Genomic DNA, 14,325 nt, shown 5'->3' with positions numbered 1-14,325 from the left:
GAGAGGGAGGGCTTGCAGGATCCCCCGAACTCAGACGGACTGTTGGTTTGCTCTTTGCTTGTTTTAATTTTCTGGCGTTAGCCCAAGCCTTTCCTCTGTCTGACTTGATGGCCTGACAGTTTGTTCTGTGGCCCAAAGGACAAGCCAGCATGCTCAGGAACTGTGCCCTGTGCGCATGCAGGCTCCCACGGTGCTGGGACTTCCCCCTAACCAAATGGGAGACGAGGTGGGCAAAGCCGCTCTGCTGAGAAAAGTCGTCTCTCCCACTCCCCCCTTCCCTGTCCTCCACGTCACAGCCCCCAGGCCAGAGAAACGGGAGACGAATGAACACAAACCAGAGTCACTATGTCATTTGGAACTGGGCAAAGAGGGCGAGGGTTTGGGGAAGGACGTCTTCCAAGAGGACAGTCCTGAGACAGAGTCCGGGGCGAGAGTGGAGCCGATGCCGCTGACCTTGACGCTAGCCTGGCGCCGCCTCCTCCCCCTCGGGCCAGGTTCAGATGGCCAACCAGTGTTGCAACTGTGGAGAGAGACAGCAAGGGCTTGAGCCCAGCGCTGGGGCAGGCTGGGTCGGACGGATGGAACCAAGGGGCAGGAGGAAGCAAAGAGGAGGTGAGAAAGGACACCCTGTCCCCCCCCCCAACATGACTCAGAGGTCATGCAGTCGCTTCCTGCCTTGCCACTGAGCACCCCCAGTGCACTAAAGAAAGCGGCCCAAAGTCACATTTCAAGACTTACGGGGCAGAGAGCCTGTCCATCCCCCAACCGGGCCTTTGCAAGGGTAGGACCTGGTCACCTCGCTGAGGGTTGGTTACTGCTCTTCCTTCAAGATAATCCTCAGGCTCTTTGGTGACACCCCAGGGACAACTCACAGGGGTGAGACAGTTGTAGGGATGTCTGGGCACCTGGCAGCCCAGGGCCAAGGAGCAGGGAGGCAATGAGGCTGGAGACAGAGGACAGACCCCTCCCCAACTTCCCCCCCTCCCCGGGCTCCAGCCAACAGCAGCTCTGACTGCTGGTGCTCAGCAGGGAGCGGCCAGGGCCCAGCCCAGCCCCCAGGCAGCAGCGCAGGAGGCCCCTACCTGGAACTGCTTGACGTCCCTCTGGGCCACCAGGTGGTGCTCGTTCTCCGGTGTGATGCCATAGGCCAGTCTCTGTGAGGACAGAGAGGGGGAGGAGGCCTCCGCTTGGCCAGGGCCACCTTCCCAGCCACCCCGCGACACCCCCACACGAGGGCCACCTATGTTAGGCCCTGCATTCGCACACAGATGGCGCCTTGTTTCTGGAGCTGAGTCGTTCATCCAGCATATTTACTTAACCACCTGTGGGGGAGAGGGCCAGACACCTGGCCAGGCCATTAAACCCACGCCAGGGCACCTCCCAACTACGCCTGCAGGAGGCGCTGCAGTGAGAGCCCAGGCCGCACCTGCCCTGTGTGGGCGCAGGGAGCGCCTCCTGGGAGCCGGCATGGGCAGCCACACAGGGCAGGTGTTTGCCAGCGGCAGCGGATCACCAGGGCAGGGGAGACCCTCTCACTCCCAAAGCGTGAGGAGTGAGAAAGCTCAAGTCCTGCTTCCCACAACCAGGATGGGCTCACGGAAGGCAGCTCCTCCTCAGGACACAGGCTCAGGGGCAGGAAACCTAGGACAGGGAACAGGGCTGGGCAGGCAGCGCTGGGAGTGCACCTGCCTGGGACCCTCTGCCCTGCGCTCCTGCCTGGCTCCCTCCCTCCCTCTCTTCACAAGGCTCCCTGGGCTCCTCACAAGGGTGGGGGCCTCCTGTCTCATGCCTGGGACACTGCCCAGAGCACACTGCGTCCTCCGTAAATCCCCAGAAGACATTGGGTAACGGAATGAGGGATGCAGTGTTGGCTTTGCCAAGCCGGGGTGTGGGGAAAGACCATCTCTGTAAGTGTATAAAAGAAAAGGGATTTAGCAATCAAATAATAGGAACGACATAGAAGAGTAAGGGATGGCGCTGGTAGACACCCACATGTGTAAATATTTACATGTGTGCATATCTGTGAGAGAGAGCTTCAAAAAGTTCATGGAAATAGAATTAAGAGATCACGTTATTTTGGTGCCACATTTTTGAAATGCAGGCACAGCATCTTTATAATATACAGTTTCCATGACATTTTTGAAGTCTTTCATATGCATGGATTTCAAACACTTTTTGCACCAAAATAAACTTCTCTTTTAATTCCATTTTCCATGAACCTTTTGCAATCCCCTTTTAGCTGTCTACTTACCTATCTATCTGTAAATACATGATGTATACATGTCAAAGAAGAAAATATAGGGGCCGGCACTGTGGCATTGCGGGTAAAGCTACCGCCTATCGTGTCTGTATCCCATATGGGTGCCAGTTCAAGTCTCGGCTGCTCACTTTTGATCCAGCTCTCTGCTATGGCCTGGGAAAGCAGTGGAGGATGGCCCAAGTGCGTGGGCCCCTGCACCCGCGTGGGAGAGCAGGAGAAGCACCTGGCTCCTGGCTTCAAGATGTGGCTGTGTCCTTCCGTCTCAGCCCCGGCAGGAGTGATTTGGGGGACCGCCTCCCACCGCATCCCCTCCACCTGGCCCACAGCTCACCTCCCAAAGGGAGCCGCGAATGCTGAGGAACTTGTAGACGACGTAGGCAGGGACCAGCACCATGGAGGAGAGGGCGATGCCCCAGCCCATCCAGTTGGCCCAGGGTGGGAAGACGTAGTCGTCGTAGGTGAGCGGCTTGAAGTTGACGATGCTGACCACCACCACAAACTGCAGGAGACCGGGTGGGGGGGGAGGAGGGAGCGAGAGGAGGTGGGGGAGAGGAGGAAGCGAGATGGGGCGGGGGAGGGGGGGAGGAAGAGACCCAGAGAAGGGTGAGAGGAAAATAAGCAGTGGTGAGCCAGGTGCATTATGGGAAGGAGAAGAAGAGAAAGAATTCCAGAACAAACGGTCACCCAGGAGGCAAAAACGGCAGGGAACAAGAGGAGGGGAGCAGCAGCAGCAGGTGACCCAGAGTTGGCACATAGCACCCCAGGGACCTGGCCCCAGACTTGAGGCCTCTGCTAAGGTGGTAGCTACCAGGGTATCAACAGGGCTTGGCATATGGGTGCCCCATCTGTGTGGCCAGGGCACCCAGCACCCCCTTCCCTGAGAAGCAAATACAGCCACCCCGTCCCCACCCTGGGCACAGCCCCCGCCACCCAGGGCCCCCGGCTTGCACACTACCCACCAGGAGGAAGGCAGGGCTGACGAACTTCCAGCACAGTCTCCAGTACAGGCCCGGCTTAAACCCCATCATCTGCTGGATGTCGTTGCTGAACCTGTCCACACCTGGGCACACAGAGGGCACTGGGACAGCGGCCCCCTGCTGTCCTCCCATGAGATTCTGGCCCCAGGTGGACAAGAGGGCAATGGGCCAGGATATTGACACCTTGGGACTAGGAGACCCGGGGACAAGCATTTTGCTGATGGAGACCAGGACAGAGAACAACTCCAGGGCAGTGAATTTGAGGGAAATGAGAGCCAGAGCCAGGCTGGCCCGACTACAAGGCCTGGCTTCTTCCTCTTGCTCACTTTCTCTGAGAATAACAGCCAGTGTGTGCACAGTCACCGTGTGCACAGGTATATGTGTGCACATGTGTATGTGCCAATCTGAGAGCAGAAGTCTCGCTTGTATGCTGCAGCCTTTTTCTGGGTCATATGAAAGGGTAAGACCAGAACTAACATTTGAGCATCACAATGAATAATTGCAACACGTTGGACCATTTGCCCTGGGAGTGGGAAGTCCCTTGACATCTCCAGGCACAAGGGCTCCAGGAGGCCTGGGTGCCAACACTTGGCCGCACACTCACATACCATAAAACCAGGACACCCCGATGGCTTCCACCAGCACGGCAAACAGGATGGAGGTGCCCGCCGCAAAGGTGTCCAGCAGAGTCACCACATAAATTCCTCCCTGGGGCACGGAGAGAAAAAGCTGAGGCCACCTGTGCCTGGAAGTGGGCACTCTCTGCTGCGTCCATGCATGGATCTCACCTGGGCCTGTCCCACCTGTCAGAAGGCGGCGTGGTCCACAGCCCTCACTCATTTGCCTTCTAGCCAAGGCCTTTGGGAGACACGGGCTCTAGAGGAGTGTGTCAGCCGCTGAAGAGTGACATGGGTTTCCAGGGGGACATTGCTGCCCCCAAATCAAGACGCAGTTAGCAGAGTTGCCTGGAAATACTCAGGCTCAGGGGTGAGAGAGACGGCTGAGGTCGGATCTTAGGGGAGCAGGCTACAGGGTGAGAGTGGGGTGATGCCGGTCTGCCAGTGGTGGCCCCTGAGCTCAGCCGGGCCCTACCAGCCCCAATTCTGTGGCTGAGAATGTCTGCCTTTAGGGAAAGGCAGCCTCAGGAGCTCCGGGTGGTCCAGGGCCCAGCCCCTCCTCACCTTGGTTATACAAAACAGGGCCAGGAGGAAGGTACCAATGGTGACGGCAAGTGTGAAGAGTTTCCGGTGTCGCTTCAGGACCTGGAAGTCGTCGGCCAGGCCCGTGATGACGGCCTCCATGCCTCCCATCTGGAGGGGACCAGGTAGGAAGGGGGTGCAGGAATGAGGGTCTCCCTGCATCTCAGTCTTAGGCCTGGGTCACCTCGGACCTCCAGCATCCGGGGGCTCAGGCAACCCGGCTGCTGCCTCCCCTCCCGTCTTCCTCCCCACCCTCTCCTGCATGAATGCCTTGTTCCCACCCAAACTCAGGAATCATGTGGGAGAGGTGCAGGATTCACTCCTGTCTGCCTCTACTCCACACGCTCCTCTGTCTTGCCTGAGTGGGTACCGATAAGCTGATCAGAGGGTGAGCAGGTAAAATCCAGAACACTCGTGTACTGTGTTTGCATGAAGAGCTTTTAAGGGTGGGAACTTTGGACAAGGATTTCTGGCTGCCTTTCTACTTAGGAGGCAAAGCGGTCATCTCAAACTCCCAGCTCTCAGAGGCTGGAAGGGTCTCACACCCCAGGGCCATGAGAAGAATGCATTCTTCATCGGCTCCTGCGTGGCAGACAAGAGGCCTGCGTGCCACGTGCTCCCCTTCTCTCCCCTGGGCAGATATTACACGAATCAAAATTGATGTTCCTCCCTCTGAGCCTAGAGGTGACCCCAGAAGCCTTCTCAACACATGGCTCCTGGCAGATCTAGCAATCAAAAGGCAAAGGCAATGAGAGGAAACCCGTTTGCCAGCCCCACCTAAAGACTCTCTGCACACTTCTGGGCATGGTGTACTACTAGGGGTGGCACAGATAGAGAACGGCATCAGTCAATCCAGTCTTAGATGTGTGTAAAATAGAAGGATCTTAGAAGCTTTGTGTTGATTGTTGCTGATGAAATGCAAAGGGAAAGCACTGGGTTGGAGAACAATACTCTGTGTCCTCCCCAAATCCAAGCGGTAAGCAGGAGAGTGGTGGCTGGCCTATCCGAAGACCCTTCTGTTCTGGCATCCTGTGATGCCAAAGGGTCCCTATGAGTTCCTAGTTTTGGCCTAGACCTTAAGTTTCTGAGTGGAGACTTATTTCCTTGTCTGTATGTCAAGAGGGCCCTCTGGAAAGTACTCATCCTGGGTGCCAGTCGTTGGAACTTCAGACTGAGCACTGTGTGTGTGTTGGGGAGTGGGGGAGAGTCGGGGCAGTGGGGTGGGGGTGAGGCTTCCTGAGTAAGGTCAAGGTCACTCACTGAGCTGTCAAAGCCCAGAGCCAGGAGCATGATGAAAAACACGATAGCCCAGAAGGTCGATCCCGACAGGGTAGAAATGGCTTCTGGATACAGGATGAACACTAGGCCAGCTCCTAGAAGAAACATCAAGGACCTCGTCAATGTCTGGGACCTTCTGGCTGAGCTGCAGATAGGAGCCAAGTCAGCTCCAGCACAGCCCCATGCTGCTTGATCAGCCACAGCAGACAGCGCAAACCAAGGGCCTGATGGTGACAGTTGATGTCAGCACACATTGGCAGTTCCTCTGATAATCGATGAGCCAGGCGAGAGAGCAGTATCTGTCCTGGACAGCTGCAAGCTCCTTGCTGCGACCTCCACCTCACCTCCTACACATCAGAAGGGAGCCACTCTTATCCTCAAAAGCTTGAGGTCCTCCATAATCCATTAGAGGGAGCCCCAGGTCATAGCGTCATAGCTTCCTTGTGGCCAAGGAATATGATAAGCCCTAGGAAAGGACCTGGTCTTCAGAGCTGGGTTGAATGATGGCACCATTGCTCCCTCACTGGGGGAATTTGGACGATGTTCTTAGCCTGAGTCTCAGTTTTCTTATCTTTAAAGTGAGTCTACCAAGCTTGCCTCATAGCGTTGTGAGAACTAAGTGGAGGTATGTCACTGTAGCTGCCCCCACCCAAACTCAGATGGAGGCTTGGGCCCCGATGCAGCTGTGTCGAGAGGTGTTGGGGGCCTTTTGGGGGTGATTAGGTCATGAAGAAGGATTACTCCTTTTCTGGCAGGAGTGAGTTCTTGCTCTGGTGGGACTGCAATGGTTACCGCGAGCATGGGTCGGTACAAAGGGAGGTCATGTGCTTGGCCCCTTCTGCGTGCAGCTGTTTCCCTTCTGCTTCTCTGCCATGGGTTGAGCAGCCCATGTCCATCACTGGGAGCTAAACAGATGTTGGCACCACGCTCTTGGACCTCTAGGACCATGAGCTAAATAAACCTCTTTTCTTGACAAGTCCCCTGGTCTTAGATATTCTGTTATAGCTGCAGAAAATAGACCAAGACAAATGTCAAATGCTTAGCATAGGGACTGGTACCAAGTAGACATTCCAAACTCTGTTCCTCCTAGCCTGACTCAGAGGCAGGTTCTGTAACATTTCCAGAGCCAAGGGTTTACTGGAATTTCTACCAACAACAGTCTCAAGGGAAAGTTCACCAAATGGGTGGTTTGGAAAGCTCCCTGGCCATCCCTTATAGTCCTATAGTCACAAGAGAGCTCTAACGGCCTAGAATGAGACAGCTTTCTCAGCCCCTTCCTCGGTAGGCTGGGCCCAAAGAGGTCTGCACACCCACCTTCAGTGGCAACGTCCTCAATGTTGACCTTGTGTTCATGAGCCATGTAACCAAGGATGGAGAAGATGGCAAACCCAGAGATGAAGCTGGTAACACAGTTGATGGTGCTGGTCAATAGGGCATCCCTGTGGGAATGAAGCCCTGTTAGTTCAAGTCACTTGACTCCCCCCTCAACCTTTCCCATGGACCACTGACCATCCATGGAACCTGCACTCTGACTCCAGCCTCAAATGCCTCCTCCCCCTTTAGTTGTCCTGCTCATAGGGACCCCAGTGCCTCTCCATTGCTGGGTCAGCACCTGCTAGTGTAGGAAATAGGTTAGCAGCATATGGGTGGAACAGTTTGGTATCAGAGTCCTGCATCAAATGCCTAGCAAGTTGAGTCCCCGATTCTTCATCAAATTTGTCATGGCTGCACAGTACCTCCAAATTCCTCGCCCCAGCATTTCAGAGCTTGGCTAAGACGACCCAACCTTCCTTCTGGGCTGATTTCCCATTACTCCCACCAGATAGTCTTTGAACAGATCAAACCAGTCAACTTTCCATTCACTGCTTCATGCTATTCCCCGCCCCATGCATGCTGTCCACTCCATGTCTGCTGTCATGACCCCAGCTGTTCTCCCAGGATCACCGGCAGCTCATCACTGTCTCCTGCTGGTCTCCTGCTAGGGGCCGACGATCACCCCGTTTCCTCACCTCCCTCTAGCTGTCCCACTGGTATGCATGCACCCTACTCTAGCTTGTACTGAAGGTGCTGTGTTTCTGCCTTAAGCCTCTGATGGGCAGTGATGGAGGTGGCTCAAACCTGTGCCCATGTCTGTAGTCCTCACACACTGAGTCTGCAGAAGGCGGCATTAACGCTTAGTCATCCAAACCAGAGCCCAGTCTCCCAACTCCCTGTCTCTTCTGAAGTTTTACCTCTGGCCCTACCAGGTCCTCACCACCCTCATTCTTCCACTCCCATCTACCTGGACATCTAAGGAACACAGCTAGGAAGCACTGCCTGTTCTGAAAGCCAGAGAGTGCTCCTCTGTCCTAGCCATTCTTGCTTATGATCTTCCAGCACTAGAAACTCCAGCTTTCCCAACTCTGCACCTTGCATATGTTCAAGAGGCATCCAGAAGTGAAATGTGTTCATCAGGACCCCATGGGCCATGTCAGATTTCACAGAACACCCAGGATAACTCACTCACACACACACAAAACTGGATTGTTCAAGGACAGCTGTGACCCTGTCCAGCATTCCCACCCCCAGGATTTAGTAGAACTTTCCAGAGCTCTGAAATGGAGCTTACCTGTAACAGTTGTTGTCAAATTTGTTGTAACTGGCAAACGCAATCAGGACTCCAAATCCAGCCCCCAGGGAAAAAAATATCTGGGTTGCAGCATCAATCCACACCTGAAACCAGCAGACTAGAGCCATCACCCTCGGCCTCCTGCAGAATGGGACCACCTCACTGCTCCAGAAGGGCTGGGGAGTCCTGGGGAATGCTCTTAGACCTGAGGAAACGGGGTCTGAACCAGAGACAGGTAAGGTCTCTCTACCATCTCCACTCCAGGGAAGGAGTGAGGTCTTTCGGGCAGTCCCTGGCCTCAGGAAGACCTAAGGGATCCAGCCTGGGGGCACTCACTGGCTCCACGTAATGCCGTTTTAAGTTTTGCCATCGTTGCCGACAGAGGGCATAATAGAGGAGCAACCTGCTGGGGGAGGGCGGATCTGCTCCTGGAGACCACGATAAGGGTGTGGATCCACACACCTGCAAGACTGGGGCTAGTCAAACAGTTGCAGAAGGAATGGAAGCCTGACTTATTTTGTAGTTCCCAAGGCTGATTCCTGTGTTGGGCTCTGTTATCTTTGTGACAGTTACTAAGGAAATGGCTTTCTCTTGGTCACGGGCCTGCAGTATTGTGGCGCGTTGGGACATTGTAACCACGGGAAAGCATATCCAACGTCTTCCTCCTAATCCTGTGTTGCTTCTGCCAGGATTATCACGCATTCCTTTAAAGCATCGAAAAGCCCTTGAGAATTACAAGGAAAAAAAAATATTGAGGTGTTCTCACTGTAGGGGTGGGTAGGTGCTGTTGGAGGAGGGTGGACATAATCTCAGCCATTATCCAAAGATGCTTAAGATAGTTGGTATCCCTAAGACCATCTCAGTTCCTAACCTCACCCCCCTGCCCTGGTCTCCACTCCAATATCCCCTGGACCCCTTCACTGTAAGTTGGGTCTTGGCCGGGATAGCAATCTGGAGGGGACACTTAGGGAACAGCTGGCAAGGTGCAGGTTTCCCTAGAGGCTGAGGCTGGTGATGAAACCAGGGCTGAGGACCAGAGAGTAGAAACAGGGTATGAGTGGCTGAGGTGGCTAGGGGGCCATGAGCACAAGACGGGAGTAAGAACCCAGAGCCTCACGTCTCCTTCACTGGGTGTGGCCCTGTTTGCAGAGTGGGCTGTGGAGGCCATGAAATAGAACTGCAGGATCCCAGACCACGCGAGCTGGATGGGCTCATGGAGATCACCAGTTATATATCAGCTGGTCAGAGGGAGACGCTGCAGTTCAGGGAGCGATGGGTCCTGCCTAAGGCTACACGGCCAGCTGGCAGCAGAGCTATTTCTCATCACTGCCTGCCCCCGAGAGCCCTCCCCTACCCTGACCCAGAGCCGGGTGGGTACCAGGCACTGACCGTGGCCTCTTTGAGGCGGTAGAAGTCAATGTGCAGGTAGGCATTGATGCCGTTGGACGCGCCGGGCAGCGTGACGCCGTGCACCAGGAGCACAAACAGCACGAGGTATGGCAGCGTGGCTGTGATCCACACAACCTGGGGAACAGACAAGCATGCATGAAAGCCTCACCCCGCCCCCACAGCCCCCACCTCGGCACAGGGTCCTCTACCACACCCTCCCCACCCCGCCTTCATCCCATGCACTTGCCACGAGCTGCATACCTAGGCCAGGCCTTGAGGAAACCCCAGGGACAGAACACCGAACAGAAGCAGATGCACCAGAGAGGCTCAGAGCCAGCAGGACAGCCGGTGATGCTGCGGGCAGCGCTGCAGCAGGAGTGGAGGCACCAAGGGCAGAGCCCCGGTTCTCCTAGCACTGATGCTCAGTCCTCCACAAACCCGCCTCCCTGGGAGGCGGCAAGTGATGGTTCAGGTACTTGGGTCCCTGCTATACACATGGGAGACCTGGATGGAGCTCCTGGCTCCTGGCTTCAGCTTGGCCCAACCCTAGACATTGCAAGCATTTGGGAAGAATGAACCAGCAAATGGAAATTCTCTCTCTCTCTCTCTCTTTTGCTCTCTCAAATAAAACGAAAATAAATAATAAAAATAAATGCATTTGTTGGATGAGTGATTGGACAATTGTAAGGGTGCATGGTTGGACAGATGGATGGATGAGTAGGTGGTTGGACAATTGAGTGGGCAGTTTGTTGAGTGGATGGTTAACTTGATAGATGGGTGGTTAGGGTAGATGGAACATTGACTGGATGGATGGATAAAAGGATGAGTGGGTGAGTGGCAAATCAGAGGGTTAGCAGATGGCTAATTTAGGCAAGGGATAAATGAAAGTGGGAGTGAGTGCATGAATGAGAAAATGAGTACAGGCATGGTTGATGGTTGGATCTTCGGGACTAGGGCCGATCAGGGAGGGAGCCTCTGTTTCACATCATCCCGTTGTGCTTCTACCACCCCCTTGCTCTCCCAAGGTCCCTATGGATGTGGAATTTTGGCTTCTGTTTTCTCTCAGTGGGGTAGGAACAGGGAGGACGGATTTCCAATAAATGAGAACGGAAACATGCCCTGGAAAGTGAAGTCATCGCATGTGGGTGGCCTCACATCTCTCTAGGCTTCATTCTCCCAAACTGGGACAAAACGGATCTAAGACCTTGGTGACAGGCACAAGAAGGAGCCCTCACATATACTGTGATGGGTACTAACCGCCATGGTGCCTACAATTCACACCACAGCTGCAGCCCAGCTGCACTGCCCCTGTCCAGCGGGCTGGGTGTGGCCACACTCTTCTTGTCATCAGACAACATCCTGTGTTCTGACTCCAGGGGGTCTCCCACAGGCCATGCCTGAGGCTCCAGCAAGGATCCAATTTCCCCCAGGAACACAACAGGACATGGCTGAGTTGATTCTGGCTACAGTCAGGCACCGAGAAGGGGGGGTTATTCTGTTCATGCACACATCTGCAAAGCCTAATCATCTGAGTCTTGTGAAGTTTCTGAGTTGATCGCAGACGTGAGTTCAGCCGCCTAAGATCCTGTATTGAGACAGAGGTTCCTGTACCCTTGGGCAACAGCTCACTCATGCTCACGTGGGCCCTGTATGCACACAGGGCAAGGAGAAGGGACAATTGGGCTCTGTCCTCTCCAACCCAGGCCTCTCTGCCCTCAGAATTTCAGCTTGCAATGTATCACTGATCAGGATAAGATGGACTGGCTGCAGCTCTAAGCATGAGGTGAAGAAAGCAATGAGCGTTACAATGGCCTTGGCAGTCATCACCAATGAACCTTCACAAAACCCAGACAGGTTAGCTTTAAACACAGGTGCATGGACAGATCAAGGCCCCTTTCTCGATGCCTGACCAGATGTTCTCAGCCCTCAGTGTAGGCCATTGCTTTATGCCACCTTGAACCCAAATTCTTACACACATGTTGTTTCTGTGGAAAATTTGCATGGTCCCAGGGTACCAAACTCAAGCCGAAGACCAGAAATCAAATGAAGAATATCTTGGCTCTATAAAAGGAAGAAGGAGAGAAGTTCTCCAATGGGAACAAGCTGCTCAGGAAGGTCTCTGTCACTGAAGCTTTTCTTTGAATCCAGGAATCAGACCAAGCATTGTCCAGATCAGAAGCATTGGCGTCACCCAGGAGCTTGTCAGAAACGCAAATTCTCTCCCACCCCCACCAAATCAGACCCCATCAAGGAAGGCCTGAGGAGTCAGGGATTTAGCGAGTTCAAAACTTGTTTTAACAAGTTGATTCTTCTGTGCATTACAGCTCGATGAGGGCTTGATCTGCCCTAAGGTCTACTCCAACACCGAGTTTATGAATGGCCATGCTTCATCACTGTATCAAGCCAAACTTTACTGATACAGATTTTTGTCATCCTCTAAACTGGGTTTTAGAGATATTTTCACCAACTACAATGACTTTTAGAAGGAGGCTCTGTGAGCATTGATACGTATGCATCAAGAGTACTTAAGAAAACATTGAGCTGTGAATACTTGACTACATGCATTGCTCATAGGCAAATGATGCTATTCATTATCATTGTGTTCGATCAAACCACAGCCAGTGGGAGGACTTGGATAGAATTTTGACTTGAACGTGGAAGTAGCAAAATTACCTTTCCATTTAAACATTCTAGAACTCAGATTCTCTTTGCATTGCTCTTTCTGCTCCAACGTGCCCCATCTTGTCTGAATTGCTCTTCCCAGTCCCACAGTGGGATTGTTCCATCCACTCCATCCCCCACACAGCCTGAAGCTGACACATGGACAGAGAGTGGTGGCTTTCCTGGCTGGCTGCCTTGTCTCCAGGCAAAGGGAAGTTCAAGGTTTCTGAAAGTATATTCCAAGCTCCAAACAGAGCAACTGGAGTCAACAGTGCAATGTTTGAAACTCGCGGCAGTCGGGGGCAGAATAAGGGCAGGGGAGCTGATGAAGGGGACGAACATGGGGGCCATTTATTGTGCAGTCTCCATCTGTCAGCCTTGCATACAGGGTCTCTCACCCCGACCTCTTCACAGCCTCTGCCACGAATCGCCCTGAGTGTACAAGCGAGGAGGCTGAAATCAGAGAGGTTGCAAATCCTGCACCGCACCGTAAGTGGTCTGCCCGCAAGCCCACACTCTCAGCGACTGCACTGACCTGGTTATCTGAGACCCAGTTTCAAGTCCCGCCTGGCTCAGGACGGCTGTGAAGCCCTGCTCTTCCCTAAATCCCTACTTCCTCATCTGTGCCAGGAGCTCAGCACGGACAACGTCTGAGTGTCTTCCTGCTGTGACGCTGAGGGCCTTGGTTCCCGGGCATGGCTCTGGATGCCAGTTCTGTCGGGAGCCAAGGCAACGGGGAGGCAGGCAGGACTCCAGGAGAGCAAGTGGTGGTGGCCCCCGGGGGGAGCTGACCAACTCCTGCCCTGACCTCCTCTCTCACCCTGAGGTGCTCCACGGGCCAACACAGCTGTCACAGAGTGTGTGGTCTAGGGTGACCCCGTTCCCTGGCTTGAGCTGTACCCCACGCCCCACCACCCCAGAGGCTGTGGAGTCACTCATGTTCCCAGGCACTGTCTGTACTTGCCAAGCTGGGAAGTGTGAACATTTGCAGCTCATTTCAGGCTGACTCTGTGGCTGTGGCCGCCTGCTGGGGAAAGCTCAGTGCCCTGCTCCAGACGCCGTCTAGGGAGAAATTAGCGACACTCTTGATTGCCTCATGAGCCAGTTTGTAAAAACAGTGAAATACAGGGCATAGGAACGTCCTCAGAGAAGCTCTCCATTCTAGAAAATCCCTCCGCACGGACTGCCTGGGGCGCCTGCCTGCCCAGCTGTCCCAACACTGGGAGACTGACGCAAAATGTGGGTTGTGGCTTTGTTGACGCATGCAAGAGGCACGCATATTCCTCGCTCCTCATGTTTCCACCCCGGGGACTTCCCCAGTGTAACACTCCTGTCCCGCCCCTCATTACACTCCTCCTCCCCTCGCAGGGTGCATTTGGAAGGAGGAACTGAGCATGCTCAGCTCTGCTCCTGGTCTCTCCCTTGGTATTAGTCCGCCTGCAGACTGCTTTGTTCTGCTCCGACCAAATACTAAACTAGGTGGGGTAGGCCCTGCCCCTTTGCCAGTGTCTATGGGGATCTTAATCTTGAGGTAAAATGTGGGAGGGCCGGGGTGGGTGGTTGACACAGCGGTTGAGATGCTCTTCAGGATGCCTGCATTCCATATCACAGTCTCAGGCCCTCTGCTTCAAACCAGGTTCCTGCTAATGCACACCCTGGGAGGCAGCAGACGATGGCTCCAGGACTTGGGTCCTGCCACCGCATGGGAGACCTGGATTGAGTTCCTGGTTCCTGGTTTCAGCCTAGCCCAGCTCTGGCTCTTGTGGGCATCTGGGGAGTGAAGCAGTAGATGGAAGATATGCCTCTCTGCCCGTCAAATAAAAATGAAAAATAAATAAGTTTTCAATTAAAAAACAAAAAAGAAGCCTATGGTAGCCCCACAACCAGGCCAGTAGATCATGGACCTTCAGCAGAAGCAAGGAGAGCCTGGTTCCTGATTGTACAGAGGACACG

The 14,325-nt window shown here is 54.1% G+C and overlaps 1 protein-coding gene across 1 annotated transcript in view; it reads right to left on the bottom strand.

Moving 5' to 3' along the window:
• Window positions 1–353: 353 nt before the first annotated feature.
• The window catches only part of SLC6A2 (solute carrier family 6 member 2), a 40,971-nt gene continuing 26,999 nt past the window's right edge, over window positions 354–14,325 (bottom strand). The window contains exons 5-14 of the mRNA XM_062176705.1: window positions 9,712–9,846; window positions 8,323–8,426; window positions 7,029–7,153; window positions 5,697–5,809; window positions 4,419–4,547; window positions 3,846–3,945; window positions 3,220–3,320; window positions 2,592–2,759; window positions 1,083–1,154; window positions 354–520 (exon numbers count right to left, since the gene is read on the bottom strand). Of these exons, the coding sequence (XP_062032689.1) occupies window positions 497–520; window positions 1,083–1,154; window positions 2,592–2,759; window positions 3,220–3,320; window positions 3,846–3,945; window positions 4,419–4,547; window positions 5,697–5,809; window positions 7,029–7,153; window positions 8,323–8,426; window positions 9,712–9,846 (1,071 nt within the window). The 3' untranslated portion in view covers window positions 354–496. The remainder of the gene's footprint in view (window positions 521–1,082; window positions 1,155–2,591; window positions 2,760–3,219; window positions 3,321–3,845; window positions 3,946–4,418; window positions 4,548–5,696; window positions 5,810–7,028; window positions 7,154–8,322; window positions 8,427–9,711; window positions 9,847–14,325) is intronic.

Source organism: Lepus europaeus, chromosome 19 (assembly GCF_033115175.1).
Source record: "Lepus europaeus isolate LE1 chromosome 19, mLepTim1.pri, whole genome shotgun sequence".
In the NCBI taxonomy this organism is placed as follows: domain Eukaryota; kingdom Metazoa; phylum Chordata; class Mammalia; order Lagomorpha; family Leporidae; genus Lepus; species Lepus europaeus.
Note: the sequence above shows the minus strand (reverse complement) of the source record. Positions and strands in the feature narration are given on the sequence as shown.